Source organism: Neomonachus schauinslandi, chromosome 2, assembly GCF_002201575.2.
Source record: "Neomonachus schauinslandi chromosome 2, ASM220157v2, whole genome shotgun sequence".
NCBI lineage: Eukaryota > Metazoa > Chordata > Mammalia > Carnivora > Phocidae > Neomonachus > Neomonachus schauinslandi.
Window position 1 is genome coordinate 7,414,066 of NC_058404.1, and position 22,370 is coordinate 7,436,435.

The 22,370-nt window shown below is 38.1% G+C and overlaps 1 protein-coding gene across 1 annotated transcript in view; it reads right to left on the bottom strand.

The window, feature by feature from the left end:
• Positions 1-675: 675 nt before the first annotated feature.
• GPM6A (glycoprotein M6A) overlaps positions 676-22,370 on the bottom strand; it is a 47,508-nt gene continuing 25,813 nt past the window's right edge. The window contains exons 3-6 of the mRNA XM_021694160.2: positions 14,700-14,853; positions 8,071-8,147; positions 7,460-7,525; positions 676-3,396 (exon numbers count right to left, since the gene is read on the bottom strand). Of these exons, the coding sequence (XP_021549835.2) occupies positions 3,244-3,396; positions 7,460-7,525; positions 8,071-8,147; positions 14,700-14,853 (450 nt within the window). The 3' untranslated portion in view covers positions 676-3,243. The remainder of the gene's footprint in view (positions 3,397-7,459; positions 7,526-8,070; positions 8,148-14,699; positions 14,854-22,370) is intronic.

Here is a 22,370-nt window from a genome sequence, read left to right on the forward strand (position 1 = left end):
GTGAAACATACTTCAAAATGATATCTTTCTCTTTTGCCTAAAAGGCAAAAATAAAACAAAAGTCAAATTTACTTGATCTTTGAGTGAATAAATCAGAATCTGCTATTTCTACGTTTTTAACATGAGGAAGTAAACTGATTACACCCACACCAAAGCTGGCCGATGCACAATTTCTTCTCAAAGTGAATAATTTCCTTAGTCTTCACATTAGCTTCACAATTCCCAAAAGGCTTACATGTCAATTTTATCTCAATAAAGCTAGGAGATAAAAAATTCCCAAAGGGAAATTACTTGCTTTAAAGATAAATGTGTAGTTTTTTTTTTTTAATGTGTAGTTTTACAAACAGAAATGGACTTTTAAGTTTTCCAAAAATATAATTATCCTACAATGATCATTTTCTTTGGAAAACATCCTCTTGTGAAATTTTTGTTCACATTGATAATTTTTAACATGTAATTCTTTATTTTCTTGTTGCCATGCTAAGAATTTCATAAACACTGGAAAGAATAAAATTGTCATTTAAAAATAATTATTTATTCTTATTTAATAATGGGATTATTTTCTTATTGTCTTAAAAGTGACTTCTTCAGACATAAGATATTTTGCCCAGATCTGCTTGTAATTACTGTAGATATTTGTAACCTAAGTGCCTGATATTTTCAGGCACTTATAATAATTACTTATAATAATACATAAATAATTGAAGACTAATACAATTACTTAGGCCTGGTGAAAATTAAGATTTTTATTGATTACTGTTTTATTATTTTTAAATTGCCATCACTTCTAGTTTGGCCAGAAGAAATTACAACCCAAACAAACAAAGAGTCTGGAAAATATATATATTTTTCACTTAATTGTTCTCACCTTGAAATTTTGAAGCGAACCAAGAAATCATTTTTCTTTCTGAATTGAATTAGTCTTTTTTGTTTCTCTACTAGTTTAGGAAGCTCTAAAGAAAACACAAAACAATAGAAATTAGGCAAGGAATAGCATAAGTTGGGAATTGTTATCATTTTGCTAAATTAAATGACCTCCAAAATCTTCACACCTTTGCCCTCTCCCCAGCTCCCTAGCCTCCCCATGCTGCATGACATACACAGAATTCTCAGTTCATTGTGAGGTCAGCTCAACTGAGGTAATAAGCATCCTAAAAAGACAGCGTCTATTGCATCTGGAAAGAGTGCACATACATAGGAAAGAGGAATGAACAAAACAAAACCAAAAAAAAAAAAAAAAACCACAAAAAAAAACACTGCAGAAACTAATAATAAGTACACAAAGTACACAAGTGTATTTATTACATTTTGCAAGCACTTTGTTCTACATTTCAAAAACGCCACCATCAAGCTGTTGGCACATTTATGTACAAAACAGATTAATTATAATGCCTGCTACAAAGCACTCTTTGTGAAAATACAAACTCTAATACCAGGAAAAAAAAGCCAAAAGCATCAACATCATTACATAAGTTTAAAAGACAGTTTTAAAAATCATCACAAACTGTTAAGACACAGAACTGAAACACTATAATATAGAATTTAAAGAAGCCCATTAATACTTTTGCTGAATATCTGTAATACTGCATATATCAGAAAAATGTTGAACCAGTAAGATAATCTACGTGTAAAAAAAAGGAAGCAAACCCCCAAATTCATTAAATAATACTACAGAATGCATAATCATGCCACAGATAACCCTAATAATACCCCGCTACCTACTACAAGAACTTGTAAAATTATGGATGATGCATGACTAGTCGTTGTACAAAGATTGTTTCACTCATAAATTTTATTAGAAATGCACTTACACTGAGAAAAGATTTCACAATGGTCAAATCAGTGCACAATACTACCTAATTTTTATACACTGACAAAAATGTCTTGTCAGGCTACATCATTTTAAAAGACACTTTACAGCATTCTTGTAGCATTAGAAATAATCAAAAGAAGAGTCAAGGTTAAAACAAACACCAATTTTGGTCCAGTAATACTGATTGCTTTTTTTTTTTATTCCTTTGATATAGGTACTTCTTATAAATGATTATGAATGAACATTTGGTTAAAATGACTTACTTCAAATAAAAACACAGATCTACCACTACACTTGGAAGGGATACATTCTAGAGTGGCCTCTGACCACACTTTAAAAAACACTACAGGTAAACCAACATAGATTGGAAGGCTGCAAGCAAAGCTATTATATTAATGGAAGCCTTTTCAAATATATCATACACATTGGAGGGATAGTTTACAGAGGTGCAATCCATTAAAATGTTTTAAAGTAGGTAAAACAACTTCGGAGGGGTTACTGTGCTTATTTCTTAATATACCACCTTCATAAAGGTAATTAATGTTCCACATTAGCATATTAAAAGTTCCAATCCAGCCACTGCTTAAATCACAAAGGGATCACTCTTCAAGAGTTCACAGTAGTTATTTCCATGAAAATTGTCTCTATACTAAGCTTTAAAAGGTAAGCCTGGTGTCACAATCTTAAAAAGGCAACTAGCCATGCATTAGTAACACTGTTTCTACGTGCTCACAACATAAACAGGAGTAATCAGAGAGAAATACCTTTTAAGTACATCAAGAAAAAAATACAATGTTAACAAAGATAAGAAGCACTTTTTTTTTTTAAACCTACTCTTACAAATTTAGAAATTGCACCTTAGATTGATGAAAACATGAACCAGGGCCTGTATGAACGTGGCCCCTGATCTCCAGACGGGATTTCCAGATTTCAAGAAGAGTCATCATGATACCATCTCTGTCTATTGTTCATAATGTACAGTGGTCCCTTTGAAGGTTACCTGTAGTTAAACTAGTTACCGAAATCGAAACTAAAAAGTATAAAAAGCTATTTTTCTTTCCAAAACATAGGAAATAATGCAAAAGGTGTTACGTATTAACACATGGGAAGCAGTTAAAAGTCAAATAAATCTCTGCATTTGACAATGTTAGTATCTTCAATCTTACAGAATTATTAAATGAGTTGGAGAAATTTAAAAAAAAGGTAAAGGCTGGATAGGAGCTTGTAGAAGAGATCTGATCACACCAATTTAACGGATTAGGAAATCAAGTGCTAAACAACAAGGAATTGTGTTCAGGTGAGTCATAAGTCACCCTACATATCATTGATGAGAAGCACTTCCATTTTAGTTTTCAAAAGGTTGGATGGTTGGATGGCCCTTAGTTAAACACCAATGCATCTGAATGGCAGGAGGGACAGGAAGGGTTTATTTATGTGTATGCGTTGAGCCGCTCTTTGGAGCGAGTAGAGTGGATGTCATGGAGTTCTTGCTCCTCCTTCGACTTGATGTCCTCGTATTTCTGCATCCGGCAGGCATCCTTCACATAAGCCCAGTTGGCCGACAGAACCATAAGGTAGTGAACCTAATCAAAGACAGAAATAATTTATACTGGAAGTCTGTTCAGTGTCGTCAGTACCCCTTGCTATCAGGAAAGAAATAGTCAAATTATATGCTTACGTAGGATATATGTGCTAATAAGACGGAACCAAAATCTCTGTGGTAATGAGAACAATATAAATGTTATTCCTTCTCACATCTCTGACTATATAACAGCATCTTCGCAGTTCCCTTTTTTTCAAAATCTCTTTCTCTCCTTCTTTTTCAAGTCTGGAGTAACCAAGATTGATTCTCAATCTTTATGTGATGTTTCCTGTCCACTCTGCCCTCACTTACCCAAACCAACAGACTATACATTTCATGTTGGTGTATCTATGTTTTCCCATCTGTAACAGAAAATAGTCTCTTACACTGTTTGAGTCTAGACAATTCTGAATTAATGGGAGGATATATTATTGCGGGCTATGCAACAGAAAGAGGGATCGTGGAAACCCCCAAATAAATCTGTGACTTAATTGTCAAGTTAATTTTCCATAATTTTGCAGTTTCCTTTAGATTGTAAACTACAAGAGAGCAAGTATTGTGTCATATGGATTTTGTATGTTTGCATACATTCACAATAGCTAGAGGAGTGCCATCTTCACAAAGGAAGCCTCTGATCTGTCTCGAGTAACATGGTTACTCAAGTAATGAAGTTCCTGATTGGACTTGAATGCACTCAGCTAGGAGAGCACTGGTTTGTTTTGCTCTCTTTCCCTCACTCCTGGTCCATAGAGAGAGATAAAGCAGTTTCCCAAAGGATGGCTTTTGATGGGTGAATATGAAAGAGAAACTAAGTTGTTAATTATTTACTTGATCTGAGTTTTAAAGGGTGGGCAATATTTTTGTCCATAATTTAGTAAAATAGAACACTAACATTTTGATTAACCAAGAGCACTGAAAGACAGGAGGTAGGTTGGTTTTAGAAAAGTAAGGATAGACATCAAGAACACAAAGTCAATTCTAAATGGAGACTATTGTAATACGTTAAGGTAGTCAAGAGGCAGGAGGAAAAAAAAATGACCATTTTCACACGGCAATATGGGAAAAGATGCATACCAAGAGGAATACCAAAAAGAATTTTCAGAATGTTCTGTTTCCTCTGAAATCCTGCATTTTGTGTAGTGGAAATTGTAAGCTGCATGCAAGCAGGAGCTGTGAGTTATATTCTTGTCCTCTGTCATTTTCATAGTGAAGGCTTCATGACTACATATATGGGGACCGAACAGAGGACTGAACACATGACCAAATTCACGTGGCACCTTGCTGTGTTGCTCGGAAGATATCAAGTGCTGTGGAGAATGTTTGGCAAGCAGTGGGTACTCAAAATACGTTTCACATGAATGAATATATTTTTAGATGTACAAAAACCTTCCTTTTAAAGCCTGAGAAAATATGACCCCTAAATTATTATTAAATATGTATGAGTGAAATACTGAAAAGAGCTTCAGCGTCTTTCTAGTTCAGAACTGGGCACTTTCCAGTAGTCTGCAGACATTTCCTCTGGCCTTAGGGGGACACCAGCTGCCAGGCTCTTACTGTCCCTCGGCAGGTGGACAGTGGTCCCCAGGAACCTGGTGCAATGCAAGTGGACCCCTTTGGCCAGCATCTACAGAACTTCCTAACGCCTCTGAAAAATCAAATGGAGTGGATCACATTAGTCTTAGTACAAATTTTTACCATCTTTGCCTTCCATTACAGATGATGTTTTAAACATTTTGGTAGAGAAGGATTTATCTCAATTTTCTCATCTCTAATATGGAAATAATGATGGTAGTATATTTTGAGTGTTGAAGGAGTTGGTGATGAGGTTAATGACAGTGGCTATATTATGACTATTGAATGTATTTATGTGCTTAAGCATTTGGCAGTGCTTTCAACAGAGCAAGGCTTAAAGAAATATGAGCAAATAACAGTACTATTGGTACTAATATTAGTACCAGGAGCAGAAGCGGTAATTATTGTTATATTAGCCCTGTCTCCTAAAACCTTAACCATTATCAGAGCTAATGAATTGGAAATACCGATGTCAATCAGTAGTTAGATGTTATTTATTTCTCAAGGAATTTATGCTATGAGTATGTTTAGATATCCAAAAGGATGTACTTAAAAATAACATTCTAAACTCTTGTAGTTTGAAGTAAAATTTATTTATAACTTAGTATCTGCGTTCATGCAAAGCACAGATTTCTTAAGAAATACACAGCATCTGAATTTCTTTTATCTTAAGATCTTTTTGATAATAGAATCATTTCAGAGTAAGCATTTTTGGGGACATTTAAGTACATTATTCATTTACACAAGTACTCTTCACTAATGTATGCCTAAAGGCCCGCATTTTTACACAGTTTTACACACACACATATGTAGCAAATACGAACGCATGCTTTATTACACACCGCTTCACAAAACGTGCTTTGATAGACCTCTATACGTGAGTGTATGTTGCTTGAACAAACACAAGTCCCTAACAATTATCCATTGCATAGGAATGCGTGCTTGGAATATCACTGCCCAGAACACGTCATGCTTCTTCAGGGCATATTTTAGCACTGATTTTAGGCTGGGAATACAGAGCCTTTGCTTATTGTCTTATTGTGACCCCTCCAATTAATTAGCCAACATCATCTTATTAAGCACCTCATATTCTGAAATAAAATTCCTATGTACAGGTTTATACAGTCAATCTGAAAAGTTGAGCAATGAGCATGATACTAAATTAACAAAATGTCTGAAAACTCACTTTAGCACTGACATGGTCATTTCTGTTATTTTTAAAAATCATTTTTAGTAAAACAGAATCAAATCTCAATACGTAAGTGTTTATAAAGTCACTAAAAAATAACTTGTCTGAAATGGCTCATTAGTACCTTACCACTGATTATTCCTAGTTTTATTCTTTTTTTAAAGATTTTATTTATTTATTTATTTATTTATTTATTTATTTATTTAGAGAGCAGGGGGAGGGGCAGAGGGAGAGGAGAGAAATCTCGAGCCGACTCCCTGTTGAGCATAGAGCCAGCCCTACGCGGGGCTGGATCCTACCACCCTGATATCATGACCTGAACGGAAATCAAGAGCTGGGTGCTTAACCCACTGAGCCACCCTGGTACTCCCCTAGTTTTATTCTTTGACAAGAGAGAAAGCAGTCTTATTTTTTTAAAAGTGTTCCTTTCACCAACACATTAGACACTGTATTGGCACTATAAGTAGAGGAATTAAATAAACCCGAATCAATTCATCATCTTTGCATATTGAATTGGCTATAATATTTGTGAAGTTACTGGGAACATTCTAGAGCTCTATACTACCTTACTTTTGTATTATTACTTTGTATACTAGGATGCAAAAATTAGGACTGGAAGATCTTGGCTGCAAAAACTATTACCGATGCTCTGAGTATTTGTCCAAGGTTGGTTTTTGGTAGTCCAGTGAGCAAACTGGACTTCACAGTGAGTTACCAAGGAAGAGACAGAATCTGGAACATTGCAGGTCCTCAACACTCAGTAAAAGTTGACTTGAAGAACTTGTTCTTAGTATTTCTGAACAAAACTAGATATGAAAGAAATGACAGGAAACTATTGATGTCTGTGTTAAGAAGAATAAATTAATCTTTTTTCCATAAGTGACTCAATATGGCTTTTTTATGTCCTTAAATAAGGAGGAGAAAAGGATAATGGAAGTTAAGGAACTGATTAGATTACCTAGAATATCACACTGATACAAACCTATATGATTCAGAGACGATTTTTTATGTTAATAATGATCTAATATCTGAAACGTGGATGAATTTACTTCTTTTTTTAATGTTACCGATATGACTGAGTGTTCTAATCCTTAAACTGCTTACCGAATATTATCTCTATTGTAACAATAATATTTTTTCAGGTTAAGCCTTGTTTTTCACTTATTTATTTGCCCATTGTTCCCCATTCCCCCTCTTCCCCCCTTTGTATAGACTTCGGGATGGGGGATAAATGATCATTTCAACAAGTAAATCACTTTGCCCTCCAAATCGAAAAACCAAGCCTCAGAGCTCGAGGTCTTACCATAGCAATAACTGCCGCCCCAGCCCCAGCAAGTGCCACAATGAACAAGTGGAAGGTCATGTTCAGCTGCAAAGGAAACCACAAAGAATCAAAACATGCATCAGAGTTACAAGCAGAAGAGAGATGAGGACTTCTGCTGTCTTACAAATAAGAACTTCGTACATCTTTAACAAAAGTGCACTTAGGATACATCCCTCACTCAATCCAAAAGCATTATTACAGTAACTTCTGCAAATTAGTTAAGTCTTTGCAACTGCATCATTTTAGTATACTTTTATTATAAAGATGAGATCGTCATGAATAACGATGGTTTTCAGTAATATTATAACTATATAAGGCTACATTATCTTTTTAAATATAACATTAAAAATGTTCAACTTTTGTGAAAATGATAATTTCTAGAAAAATATATATTTGTCATCATTTTTATTGAAACAGACAAAGTATCTCATTCATATTTATTCTCCAGTCCCCCTACATAACATCATTGTGAGTAAAATTGCCTCGGAGATGAAAAGGGGAAAAATTCAATATAGATTTAATTACGTATTTTTCAACTACCAAAATGAAGCTAAAATTCGGACAACATAAACAGCTTCAAAAACATTTACCTCAGTAGACTCACACATCCTCAGGAAATTCTCAGAGACGGTACAAATTTTCTTTTCCTCTCCAATTGTCACAATCCCTACATGTAGAAAATTATAGCTTAGTTATAAATGTTTTCAAGAGCCCAGAGAGAGAAAAAGAATCTTATGCTGATAAAAACTAAGCAAGTTCCATTTTATGCTATAGTATAATGGAAACATTCTCTCTTAGCTTTTATTGCTAGATAATAATTATAACCAGAATTATGAATGGAAGCTCAAAACCATTTAGCCCTCAAACAATTTACAACATTTTCGATCTGAATTCAATTGGACCCAGCCCCCAGAATCTCCACATTCAATTGTAGCCCATTGATTGGTTTGGTCCATTAATGCAATTGTGTAGGCATTACAGTTATTTTGATAACTATGTTCCAGACTGTGCTGAAGTGTGGATCTAAATTTATTCTGCTGGTACAAAGCTTCTGTTCGTCTATAAAAGCATATTGCCCAGAGGAGTAATTTTTCTCTGCTAATAATGAAAATGCTGTTATTAGTGGGGAAAAAATTTTAAAACCCCTGTAATTTTGCTCATGTTCTCCCTCGCTCCTGTTGGCTTACAGACCAACATCAGAGTCACCTGGGCAATGCTCAAAAATAGGTATTTCTGGACTCCACCACAGAACTGCGAAATCAGAAACTGTAAGTGTTTGCCAGGAGTACTGCATCTTTAACAAGCACAGAGGTGTTCCACTGCCATGGATCTCATTTTACAGAAAAGTGATCAAGGTTAGCCTCAAATGGGTCTTGAATTTTGTTTTGAGAACTACTGAAGCATTAAACACATATACATAAAGGGGGGGGGAACCCTATAAGTTCTGGGCGAACTAATACAAGCTTCTAGCACTGCCTTCTCTTTATTTAATGTCAGTATGTGTATCTAGTCACACATGGTCACTTTGAGGTACACGGTCAGCTCTCACTCTCTATGGAGCTGCTCCCATTCTGCCTTGACAATACTTTGTGCGATTATTTTCTTTTAAAAAAATAATCCACTTGCGTTCCATTGAATGCAGACACGCTTCTCTGTGACCTTGCCTTTCTGCCAAGACGGCGCCAGGAGGGGAGGGGGGGGGAAATAAGAAGCCCCTGAGGTGTGTCTCATAAACCATCATTATTGAGAAAGCTTCCTGGTAAAGGCCATGCTTCTCCATGCTGAGCAGCTACAGACCCCATTCATGTGGAATACCCAGGCTCTGCACACATGTCCTTACCTGTGTCCTTGTTCACCTTTGCAGCAGAACTCCTCGAAAGCATTAACTGTGTTCGCTGTCTGCCATTCCCTTCTTTTCCAGAATCTACTTAAACCTTTTCCAGTCAGATTTTGCCTCAACCCTCCATGGAAATCAGCCATGACCTCCACATAATTAAAACCAAAGATGAATTCTCTGTCCTCCGTTCCTGGCCGGTTGGCCGTGCTGGACGCAGATGCTGACTCCCTCTCCTTCATGCTCTTCTTCATTACATCCCCCAGTCTACGGACTCCTGTTTTTGTCTTTGGATTCTCACAGGTCCCCTCTCTCTAGGACCTCGTTCACGGGAGCTCCCAGTGTGCACACCTGTCATCTTTGTCCCCTACCGATCTCATTGAGTCATCATCTTTGCATATTGAATTGGCAACAGCTAAAAATTAGCTAAAATTTAGCAACAGCTAAAAATTAGCAATAGCTCCTCAATCCATTCAGCCAGCCCTGTGCCTCTTTCCTGAAATCAAGACTCATATACCCAATTTCTTACCCTTGACAACTCTGTTTAGATTCCTAATAAGTCTCTAAAAATCAACATCTTCAAAAGTGAACTCTGATCTGCCTTGCCTGCCTCCCTCCCAAGAAAGCTCTTCTTTAGGCTTCCTGGCTCATGTGACAGCAAGTCAGTCTTCCCTGTGGTCCTGGCAACAACTGCATTCCTCCTTGGATCATCTTTTTCTCTCAAACTCACATGTCCACCTATCAGGACATTCTGCAGCCCCAGTCTTCAAAGGACAGTCAGCACCAGACCACTTTTCCCCACTTCTCTCACTACCAACGCACCTGAGCCACCACTCGGTCACCTCAGGGCTATGACAAGAGTGCCAGCCAGCCTCCCTGCTTCTCCTCTTGGGGAAGTCGGTTCTCCATATGGCAGCCAGAGCAATTCTTCCTCAAGGTAAGGGGGACATTGCTTCTCTTCTGCCCAAACCTGCAAATACCCTCTACTTCCTTCAGAATAAAAGTCTCTAAATGGATGACGTCCCGCCATGCACTCAGCACGGGGTTCCATGACTCCCAGACTCCATCCCGATCCATTCTCCCTGCTTGCTCGTTCTACTTCAGCCACACTGGTCTCTCTGCTGTTTGCTGAAGAAGCCAGGCATGGAGCTGCTTTGGTAACTTTGCCTGGATCCTCCCTCCGCTGTGAATATTCCCGTGACCCTCATATCTTTCCAATAATGGCTATTTGGTGAAGCCTTCCTCCATCACCTTTAAAATATTGTAACCCACCCCTTCCACTCGGTCTCCAGTACTCCTGATGTTAACTACACACACACACACACACACACACACACACACACACAGTTTTTATGATATAAATACCATAAACCACAAATATACATATTGCAAGTTAATTATAGTTTGTCAATCACATCTGTGTAATACGAAGCTATGAAAATGATCAAGTGCATGTAAGACGTGCTGCCGTGCAAATCCAACAACTTGATTATTTGGATTCGTGTGTCTCTGTCAATGAATGGCCAAACTGGCCTAACCCCCAATGAAGCAAACTATTCAGATTTATTAATTTTTTTAAATATCGAGTACATTTATACATATTTATTCCACTCGATACAGAAGAGTCCTTAACTAAAATATACACAATGACATTGCCACTTTCGTAAAGACAAGTAACAAGTTAGGATTGTACAAGAGAAGCAGCAAGGAGAGCAGACAATAAGAATCTGATGCATCAGAGGAGCAGCCACAAGCTTTTTCTATAGGGTTCTTTTTTCATGTCATTTAAGCTGGTTAAGCAGAAGTAATATATTTCTGGTTTTCTAAGAATTGGTTGTGTGTGAACTAGGAAAAACTTGCACCATGCGCACAGTTCCTATTACTTTCATCGTTAAGGCAACAAAAGCCTCTTGGAGGTTTCTGGGCAGTCGAAGCACCACTGTTCAGGGCATCAGTTCTCACGGAGGAAACTGCAAGCTAGGGGTGGAGGTAAGCAGGAGTAGGTATAATGATACTGTGATCCCTTACAGGGTGATGGGAAATTAACACCCTACTAGGAAATATGAATGCTGAATTTTCAAGTAATTTACCATTTACATTACTAGTCTTAAAGATGAGAGAATGCCTGAAGTATCCTTTTCTAGCTTCTCTAGGCTACCCACATTCCTTGGCTCCTGGCCCCTTTTGTCTATCGTCAAAGTGAGTAAAATGGCATCTCTCTGAGTAAAATGTGCATTTCTTCTGAGGTCCCTCTCCCTCTGACTTCTTCTCTTCTGCCTCTTCCACTTTTAAGGACCCCTGTGATTACACAGGGCCCTCCTGGGTCATCCAGGATAATTACCCCATTTTTAGATCACTTGATTAGTAATCTTCATTCCATCGGTAACCTAATTCCCCTTTGACAGGTAGCCTAACATAGGAATGCCTATGCAGGGGAATAGTCTAGACAAGAAAAATGTAGCCAAGATTTTACCAAATAAATTCTTGAATTATTTAACAGAAATGAATAGAGTTCACCAATTAGCCACGACACATGGCTAACCACACAAAAGATTTCCTACTCATAGTATATGTATCTAGTTTCTACATTAACATAAAAAATGTCCTTCTGAACAGAGTAGACTAAAGTCAAAAATGCTGTTGATTGATAGCTTCAACTCTGTCCTCTGTTCTATCTTGTGCAAATAATGCAACGTTTCTAGGTCATGGGTGTCTTCTCTAGAAAAAGCTTGATGGGCCAGGTCCATGATCTAAGTGTTTGTCAAATTTTGATTTATTTTACTTTTTTGACATGATTTTTGTCTTTCAAAACTGAGCAGTGCTGACACATAGCAGAAGCTCAACAAATATTTGTTGAAATGAAATTTTACTGAGAAGGGCTTTATGGAAATCAGATAAAAGCAAGATACTCCTGCTACAATGTGTGGATGTGCTGGATGAGAGGGAGGGTTGATTATAAGGCTAAAGGTGCCCCACCTACTCTGGACCACTCTCTCCCTATGGTTGGCCCTGAGGGAGTTTCATCAAATAACCAGGTTTTAACAAAGCAGTTTTAAATTCTGGATCTAGATGATATTATGGGGGGGATCAGTTTTAACATCTTCTGAAACAAATTTACTAAGACAAAACCCTCATACATTCAATGTCATTAAAAAATTAAAATTGCTAGTCAAATTATTTCATGACTCATTTTGAAATATGGCAAACCCTAATAGGACAAATCATCTTTAAGTTCCCCGACTTTATGAGCTGCACAATGCCTCTGCTTGCCATTAGATCTGTATGATGTGGATGCATTTATCACATGCAGGGGAATGAACAGGAAGATGCAAGTAGGGACTAAGCAGGCATCCCAGCCATTACATGACCAGAGTTCCCGTGATGCAGTTCAAAGATCTTAATCCCCTAAGAGCAAAGATAGCGTCTAGATGTAAGGAGACAACTTTGCAAAGTAGGGAAATCGCTTTATAGCATGTTCTTCTCTACCTAATCACTTTTTTGATGACATTAGTAAATGTCTGTACTAATCATAATCCAGACTTGGGGGGAGTGTCATTTTCTAAGCCAATGCCCCTTGATAACTTGATTGTGCCTATACATCCAGGATTCTTACTGAGAGCCTATAATCTGGAAGGCAAATAAATGTCATCCAGGCAGTAGATTCTGCATGAAGGGCAAACAGAAAGACTTAATATCTCATGTAAAAGGTTGCATGACATCTGAAAAGTGCCCTCTCTTCCACATCATGGAGAAAAGTTAAATTAGAATAAATCTTGATAACTATGTTGTAAATGGTGCTAAGATTCAAAGGGCAGCTTTAATCCTTGTCATGGTTTACACCTACTATAATTGTGTCCCATATAATATTTGGACAGACTGTACTAAAAAAATTGCTTGTTTATCTGAAATTGAAACTTCCCTAGGTGGCCCTTATTTTAGCTGGCAACCCTGTCTGAGAGACCAGTCACCTTTCTTCCAATTTCCACTTTTCAGATCCACAGAACAGGAGGAAGACATTGACGGGGAGGGACTGAAGTCAGAGCTAAACAGCTGTTCTCTCATGACCTCCAGCAGCTGTTGCCGACGTGTTCCCTTCCTGTGTGTATGTGGGACATGATTCCAAGACTGAAGCCTCTCCAGTGGAAGAGCTATCCATATTCCCTCTGTGGTCTTCTTGCCAGGAACTTCATCCACAGAGCAGCTGTTGCTTTTTATTAGATCAGGCAAAGGAGGCTTGGGGCTCCAGCTTATGGGATGGGGAGGAGGCCACAGCTTTGGAACATGCAACTGGCTGGTGCTGGACTGATGCACTGTACCCCACGGTCTATCTACAGCATGCCCACTGAGCCCCACAGCCTGCAGACACCACCTACAGAAGTATTCTCCACTTTCCAGAAGTATTAGGAAACCTCAGAGAAAATCATAGGGAGCATTCCCAGATGTTCATGCGGTAGATTTTAATAGTCTGTGAGGAAAAAATCTGCTCAAAGATGTGGATCTCCATATCTTATGGAAATTTTGTAGCTCCCATGTTTTTTTACAAATGATGGAATAGAATTCCAAACAGGCTGGATGAGATTAAATCCACTTCTTTGCATTTGTCTATCAGCAGCACTTGCAGGCTGATGTGTAATTACCACAGACTCTGAAACGAGACTGTTGGGGTTTGAATCCTGGCTGTCACCTCCTAGCTGTATAACCTTGGGCAACTCATTTAACCTCTCTGTGTCATTTATAAAGAGGGTAATTATAGTGTCCACCATACAGAACTGTTGTAAGGATCAAACAAGCCAACATGGACAAAACAATTAGAATAGGGTCCGTGTATCACAAGCCCACAGACACATATGAAACTATTTTTATCACATGAGGTTTTAGCCCTAAAAAAAAAACCGAAGAGGGCTGCTGATTGGTTTAACATTCTTTGATTTTGTTATTATAAAATGCTAAGTTTTTCTGCTTATTTTGGAAGCCAGTGAAATACATACTTCTTAGGTGATCTTCACACTAGACTTCACAAATTTTATATTTGTATGGAAGAATAAGAGTAGATACACAAGCATCCTAGCAAGTCTGGACAAGAGCAAAGGAATCGGGACAAGGACATCACAATTTCATCTTGACAATACCAGAAAAGCCAACCTGATAGCTTGTTCAAACATACACGTTTGTAGATTCATGCTGGGAAATCTACCTCCAATCATCCTTCAATTCCCACGTATTTAAATTTAAAAAGGATGTCTTCAAAGTGAATACTCTGATACATTTCTCAAGTATCCATTTCTCATCAAGTCATGATGGTTCCAGCATGATCAGCAATATTTCAGAGGCAGTCACTGAGGTCAAAGAGCAATGAGGCCTCGTTTTAGTTAGAGGTCCACCTACCAAACTGACGAAGGTCCAAGCAGAGATTGGCCCCCTCCACTAAGGTGGTGTTTCGGCAAATGGTCCACAGATTGAAGTACATGTAGACGGGCAGGGAGGTGAAAGCCGTGACCCCCAGCCAGGCCAGCATGAAAAGGTACGTCAGCATAATAAACTGCAACAGAGAAAAAGTCGAGAGAGAAAACATGAAATCTACTAGAAAAGAAGAATTTTGCGACTAATTTACAAAATCCAATTTGAAGTGTTAAGTGCCCTCTTGCACAGCTTGTTATCACAACACTGTGGGAAGTGCACCACGGGAAGCTGAGAGATGCTAAATAACATGGGTTCTGTGAAGAACCTGCTGGAAACCCTCCTCATGGTAGAGGTGCCCAGCAACAAAGGAAGAAAGAATCCATCTGCCTCGTAATGTCTGTTTCATTCATGTATTTGTCTCAAAAATCTCACCTCACATTTTTTTTTAGACTTTAGAAAATAGTAACTGGTATATTTACAGGGTATATTTACAGAATATTTACAATATTGGTATATTTACAGAATATTTACAATATTCTGCAAAGTTCAAACTTTGTCCATAAATTTATATTACAACTAAATGAGCACCATTCATACCATAAAGATGAAGCTACTTATGTTTATATTTAATACTATAAGTGTGGTAATTCTCAAGTCATTTTAGTATTAATGATAGAAGTGATACTTCTCCTTTTCGGTGATCTGTGAACTTTAAATCTAAAGCCTTCTTTCATGAATATTAATTTTATTTTTGCTATAGAAACATAGTAAAATGTGATTTTAAGTTTGAAAATAAAGGGTTTTTTTTTTGCTTGTTTCAGAAATATTTTTAGTATTTATAAAATGAAGAAAAAGGCTGTTAATGTGCCCAGATACAGTTGAATAAGAGACTTAGTTTCGGCATCGGTTAAATGGATTTTTAGTTCAAGCGTGACTTAGATGCTGACTAGAAAGACAGATGCACATCTTGGTAGATGGATGAAGAGCTGGTAAAAGATAGATAGACGTATTCATGTTGCTTCACATCACTTATCAATGATTTAATCCATATTATCTACGTATAAAATTGTCTCCATAAATATACACCTTGAATTGCCTAAGCTAACACTTGCATTAACAACTGTATTTCAGAGGTAACTGAAAAAGAACAGGTGTAAGTCACAATACCCTGAGGTTTAAGTGCAGGCTTGAATGCACACGTTGATATAAATTGATTATACCTCTCAATGTGTCACTGGATTCATTAGCGTATTTCCCACGATCACAAGAGTAATTCATTATATGAAGTGCCCACGTAGATAAACACCAACTAGAAACAGATGACAGGCAGACAGCCTCACGGGAGTTGCCACATTATTCTGTCACATGGTATTTTTAAATTTAATTTGACTTTTTATTTAAATTCAATTTAATTAACATACAGTGTATTATTAAAATTTAGTGATTCATCAGTGTGAACAAGACCCAGTGCTCATTCCACCAAGTGCCCTCCTTAGTGCCCATCACCCAGTTACCCCATCCTCCCACCCGCCTCCCCTCCAGCAACCCTCAGTCTGTTTCCTGGTGTTAAGAGTCTCTTATGGTTTGTCTCTCTCTCTCTGTTTTCATCTTATTTTTCCTTCCTTTCCCCTATGTCACATGGCATTAATGAATCATATTCAGATAGTAGAGACTGAAATCAAGATTATCCCTGAAAAGTAGCTAAAGAAGAAAATCACTACCGTAGGAACTGTTCTGCTACTGTATCTGCTTCTTCTCATTTGAACCCTGTATCTGTAAGACTATAGCCTTCTCGGCCATCACTCATGTCCCTGACTGTAGGATTAACAAGTCATCTTCCAGGAAAACACAGAAAACATGAAAGAAGAAAAAAGCCAGGAGAGAGTTTTTAGAACTACATTCTTGCCCACTCTACAATGGTTGATTCACACATTTATTCATTCCTTCAATCCACAAATACTGTGTTAGCAACCATCGTGCATTAGTTTGTGCTCTATGCCCTGGTGATGCATAGGTGGGGAACTCAGTTTTCTGACTGCAAGGAGCATTTAGTTTGGTGGACCTCATACTCCTACTAAGTGAAACACCCTCCCAGGTAACTCACATAGCAGTATGCTCTCTCAATCTTCAGCTTTGTTGTTTATGATTATATTTTGTACATGTCCCCTAAAGGGATATAATTTTACTTCCCTTTCTTTCTCCCAATTCAACTACCCTTAACTATATCTGCAAATCAAAATTGGAAGTTGGAAAGAGATGTGTTCTGTTTGCATATGCATTTCTGCATGTACCCGACGATGATCTGAATTTGCATCCTGAGAGAGATCCACTCCAAATTTTAATACCCCTCCTTCCCTCTTTATCTCTGTATACAGTGTATTGTGAGTACCTTACAGTATGACTTGTTTTAAAAGTGGCATTTTCTGAAAGATTTCCTGATGATTGTTCTGTATTTATATAATCAGACTCAGAACATGGGATGATCAGCACATGTGAACATATGTATAAGGGTGAAATTGTATTTTTTTAAGATTTATTTATTTATTTGATGGAGAGAGAGAGAGCACGTGCATAAGCGACTGGGGAGAGGGGCAGAGGAGGAGGGACAGAGAATCTGAAGTAGACTCCACACTCAGCATGGAGCCCGACGTGGGGCTTGATCCCACCACTGCAAGATCATGACCTGAGCTGAAACCAAGAGTTGGATGCTCAACCGACTGAGCCACCCAGGTGCCCCTGAAATTGTGTTTTTAATCCTTTAAACATACTCTATTAGCTCATACAGCAGTAGGATTCTATTTGAAAGTGTCTGAAATGTAGTTCTTGTACACCAAAAGCTAAGTTTCTATAGACACTTGGTTCCCTTCTGAGTTTCAAAGGCACCTTCTAGTAGACTTTTGAAGAGAAACAGTAGTGTATTCTGGCTTAACTTGAACACCTCAGGTCATGTTTTCAAAATGACAATACAGAATAAAAAAAATACACGGAATGAAACTAAATCTCTTACTCAACTCTATTAATTCCTTTGGTGATGAGTTACAGAGAGACTTTATGGTTTTGGTGAAATCTCAAACAAGTGAAACTCAATTCTCAGAAGACATACTAAAATAACACTTTTGAAAATTGGTAAACTTGGTGTCACTGTCATATTAGAGCTTGCACATCTTTATTAAAGTTGTGTTGTGATTAATATAGAAATTACTGGGATTAAGGGGGTAGGAAATTCATACAACAAATAAGAAAAGAGTCAAGATAAAGCCAATGAGACCTGAGATCAAACCTGTCTCCTGTAAACTGGCAAGTGTCATAGGATTTCAGAAACTCAGAACATAATTAAACACATACTTTTTAATAACACTGCTTAATCTCCTCCCAAATTTGACTTCCTGTTAGTCTCTACTCTGCAATACTAATGGCTGGAGAGTGTGAAGAGCCAGCATCTGTCCTAGCAATGTCCTTGAACTATGATTCGGCAGACATATTCACACCTTTAGGTCCAAGACGAAACAAAGCCTGGTCTAAAAATATTAGAAAATAAAACCTGTTGAATATTAACTTCTTTAAATAACCGAAGGAACTGGAGTAAATATCCTTTACTGACCATTTACTCTTTTCATAGAATTATTTAAGTTTATATCACTTTTAGAATTTTTTGTCTTGCTCAACAAATACTTAATGAGGGCCCAAGATGTGTTAAAGTATATCCAAGGATTTCAGTCAGAGAAAGCAATAAACACTTCCCCCTTGTTTTTCTCATCAGAGGAAATACAAATATTCCATGTGGACATCTAGACCGTATCTGGTCTTAAAACACACTTGATTGATTGTCTACGGTAAACATTTTGTGTGACTCTGCCAGAGAGAAAAGGGCATATTTCCTGGGTAATCTTTATTCTTCCTTTTTTCTGGAATTGGAATGAAGCAAATCAACAGAGGCAGTCTGGCTGCTGGCTCGGCATTCCTCTGTCCTCATGGCGTTTTGCACCCAGTCTAGGTAAGAAAGGTCTGCTGAGCCTCCACGTATTGATAAGCATGCTTCACGTACCAATACCCATTCACTTTTAATACTGCTAAGCTGTATGAGTTGATGAAAGTCATCTTCTGTTCTTTGCCTCTATTCTGTAAGAGGGTAGAGACGGATTGATTTATCGAGCACCAACATGCTACTCATTGTGTCCCTAACCTAAATGTCACATTTATTTAGCAATAAAGGGGGATTTATAGCACATTGATTAAAGGCACAGGCTTTTGAGCTGGATGGAGTCTGGCTGCTCATTATGCTGTTGTGTCTGCCTTTGTAAAATGAGAATACCTGATAAACTGATCTTATGTGATTTAGTGAGGCTGGAATGAGGTAGCACATAAAAATCATTTGGCATAGAACACAGACAAAATATTAGGTATTTTTATGCAAGAAAGCATTATTGTGACTACTGCCATGACCATAAAAATATATCCTTTGGCTGACTGATAGGACCGGACGGAATAAAGGAATTAGATTTCATTTCACGTGTGGAGAAAGTAAAAAGAAGAAGTTCTTGAGTCTGGGAAAGTTATTCAAGGCGGGCTCCCACTCGAGGAGAAAGGCTCTAGAAAGTTTGGAAACCACCCCAAAACTGAAGAAATCTTGTTAATGGAACTCCTCGGAGGAAAAAAGCCCTTTTGATTAACATTTTCATTATTTGCAATTGTAGATCTCAAGGCTAATTTATAGTCTCAAGAATAACGGACATGATACGGCGGCTTGAAGCACATTGCCTTGCACAGCTAAAAACCACTCAGAAGTCCCCAGGAGGGTAATCAGCATGCTTCTGGCTACATCCTCTCTATCTTGGTTTTCTTTCTGTCCCAGGGGATTTCTCAAAAGCTTCTTTTGAAGGTGTTGTTCATTGTAGAATGGGACTTATAATTCAATAGGTTTAGATTCAAAGTGGACTGGAACACTTTGAACTGTGTGACTGCCGCTACTTAATCGCGTGATGGAAGGCGTGACTTTGGAAACCACCATAGGCACTCACACTTGCTTTCCTCTGCAAGTCGCAATGCCCGAGCCGATCAATAGAGCTCAGTGTTAACAGAAGAACTCTCTGCTGGGAGAAAGTATTTTCATGGCTACTAATTCATACGTTTTGTTCTAAGAAAGGCACAAAAGACCTTACTTTTGAATTTTGAGCGTAAACCTGTTACATTTCAGAGAATAGCAGTCCGTGGTCATGAAAGTATCCAAATCAAACGAGCTAAAAATATAATTCTATCTTCCTATGTAATGTTTTATCTTAGGATCTGATAATTACTCGAACTGAAGAATTATTCAAAATGATCAAGTGTAGGGGCGCCTGGGTGGCTCAGTTGGTTAAGTGCCTGGCTTCTGCTCAGGTCATGATCTCAGGGTCCTGGGATCTAGCCCCGCATTGGGCTCCCTGCTCAGCAGAAAGTCTGCTTCTCTCTCTCTCTCTGACCTCCTCCCCGCTTGTGCTCTCTCTGTCTGTCTCAAATAAATTTAAAAAAAATGATCAAGTATAATCCTGGGTAAAAACAAAATGTATGTAATAAAATATCTCGTAATTATCATGTTTATTTCTAGCTTTTCATTGCTAGTACTGTGACAGATACATATTCTGTCATCTGAGCATTAATAATAAATAATAAATATATAATTAATAATATATAAGATAATAAATAATAAGATATTCTTCTTTTTAACTGAGGAATAATGGACAGAAAACAGTATATTAGTTTCAGGTGTATGACCTAATGATTCGCTATTTACATACACTGTGAAATGATCGCCACAATCAATAAGTCCAGGTAACATCTGTCACCATACATGTCTCAAAATTTTTTTCTTGTGATGAGAACTTTCAAGACCTACCTCTTAGCAACTTTAAAATACGCAATGCCACATCGTTTGCTCTAGTCACCAGGCAGGCAGAAATAGCTCAGAGCCCAGATGTACTGTGATGAAGACGGCTGACTAGTGGATATTAGTCAGGAACACAGCCTCTGATAGTGGTTTTCAACCATGGCCACACAGGGGGAGCACTCGGCAACAATGGGAGAGAAGGGCCTTGCCCATGCAGACTAGATCTACATCTATACATTTTAAAATATCTATTTATTAAAGAGAGAAAGAGAGAGAAAGCGAGTGAGGGGAGGGGCAGAGGGAGAGAATCTTCCAGCAGACTCCCCGCTGAGCACAGAGCCTGACGCGGGGCTCGATCCCACGACCCAGGAGATCACGACCTGAGCTGAAATCCAGAGCTGGATACTTAACCAACTGAGCCACCCAGGTGCCCCAGACTATATCTATATTTTAAAACATTTCTGCAGGTGATTCTAATGGGCTTCTGGTGTTAAGAACTACTGCTCTATTGGAATCAATAAAGCTCTCAGGGGTACATTTGACATGAGGACTTCATTGATATTCATCTTTAGGATCTTCAGAGGACCACATCTGAAGTAAAAAAAAAGGTGAAGTTGGGATGATTTGCCAGAAATTTATGCCAGTGTCAGCCAAATGCATGGATGAGTGAGGCACTGGACATGAACCAGATTTCTAAATCAGAGTTTCTCAAATTCAGCACTATGGAAATTGGGGGCCAGCAAATTCTTTATAGCGGGAATGTCCTGCACCTGGCAGCAAGCTTAGCAGCATCCGTGGCCTCAGGCCACCAGATGCCAATTGCGTAGCCACCATTTCTCAATGTCCTCAGTGAGGAAAATAGCCCTTGGTTGAGAACGACAATTCTAACACAAAATAATACCGAATCAAAGAAAAGCAAATCAATACCTGAATATGCTAGCACTACACATGCAAAATGGAGCAGCATTAACAATATTGAACTCAGAAGGCTCCAGAAAGCACACCATGTAAAGTTTACTGCAGAAAAAAATTATGTCACTTATTATGTAAATTAACTTGAAAATATGCAATCATCATCATCTTCATTGTCATCATGATGGCCCCAAACTACCTAAGCACAAGCAGTGATCAGAAAATTGTTTTAAAAATGATTTGCTACGTGTATAGCAGCTGCATTCATCATTGCCAAAACTTGGAAGAAATGAAGATGTCCTTGAGTCAGTGAACGGATAAATAGACTGTGGTCCATCCAGACAATGGAGTATCACTCAGTACTAAAAGGAAATGAGCTATCAGGTCATGCAAAGACGTGGAGGGAACTCTAAAAATGCATATTACTAAGTGAAAGAAGCCAATCTGAAAAGGCTACCTACTGTATGACATTCTGGAAAAAGTAAATCTATTAAGGCAGTAAAAAGATCAGTGGTTGCCAGGGGCTAGGGGAGAGGGAGGATGAATGAGTGGAGTGCAGAGGGCTTTTAGGGCAGAGAGACTGCTCTGTGTGATGCTACCACGGTAGATACATGATATTATACATTTGTCCAAACCCCTAGAATGTACAACACCAAGTTGAACTAATGTCAACTATGACCTTTAGGTTCATTGGCTGTGGCAAATGTACCACTCTGGTGTGGGATTTTCATAGTGATGGAGGTTGTACATATGTGGGGGCCAGGGAGATACAGGACATCTCTGTACTTCCCACTCAATTTTGATGTGAACCTAAAACTGCTCTAAAAACCAACATCTCTTTTAAAATATACTAATTGTAATGTTTCCTTCTTTACTACCTT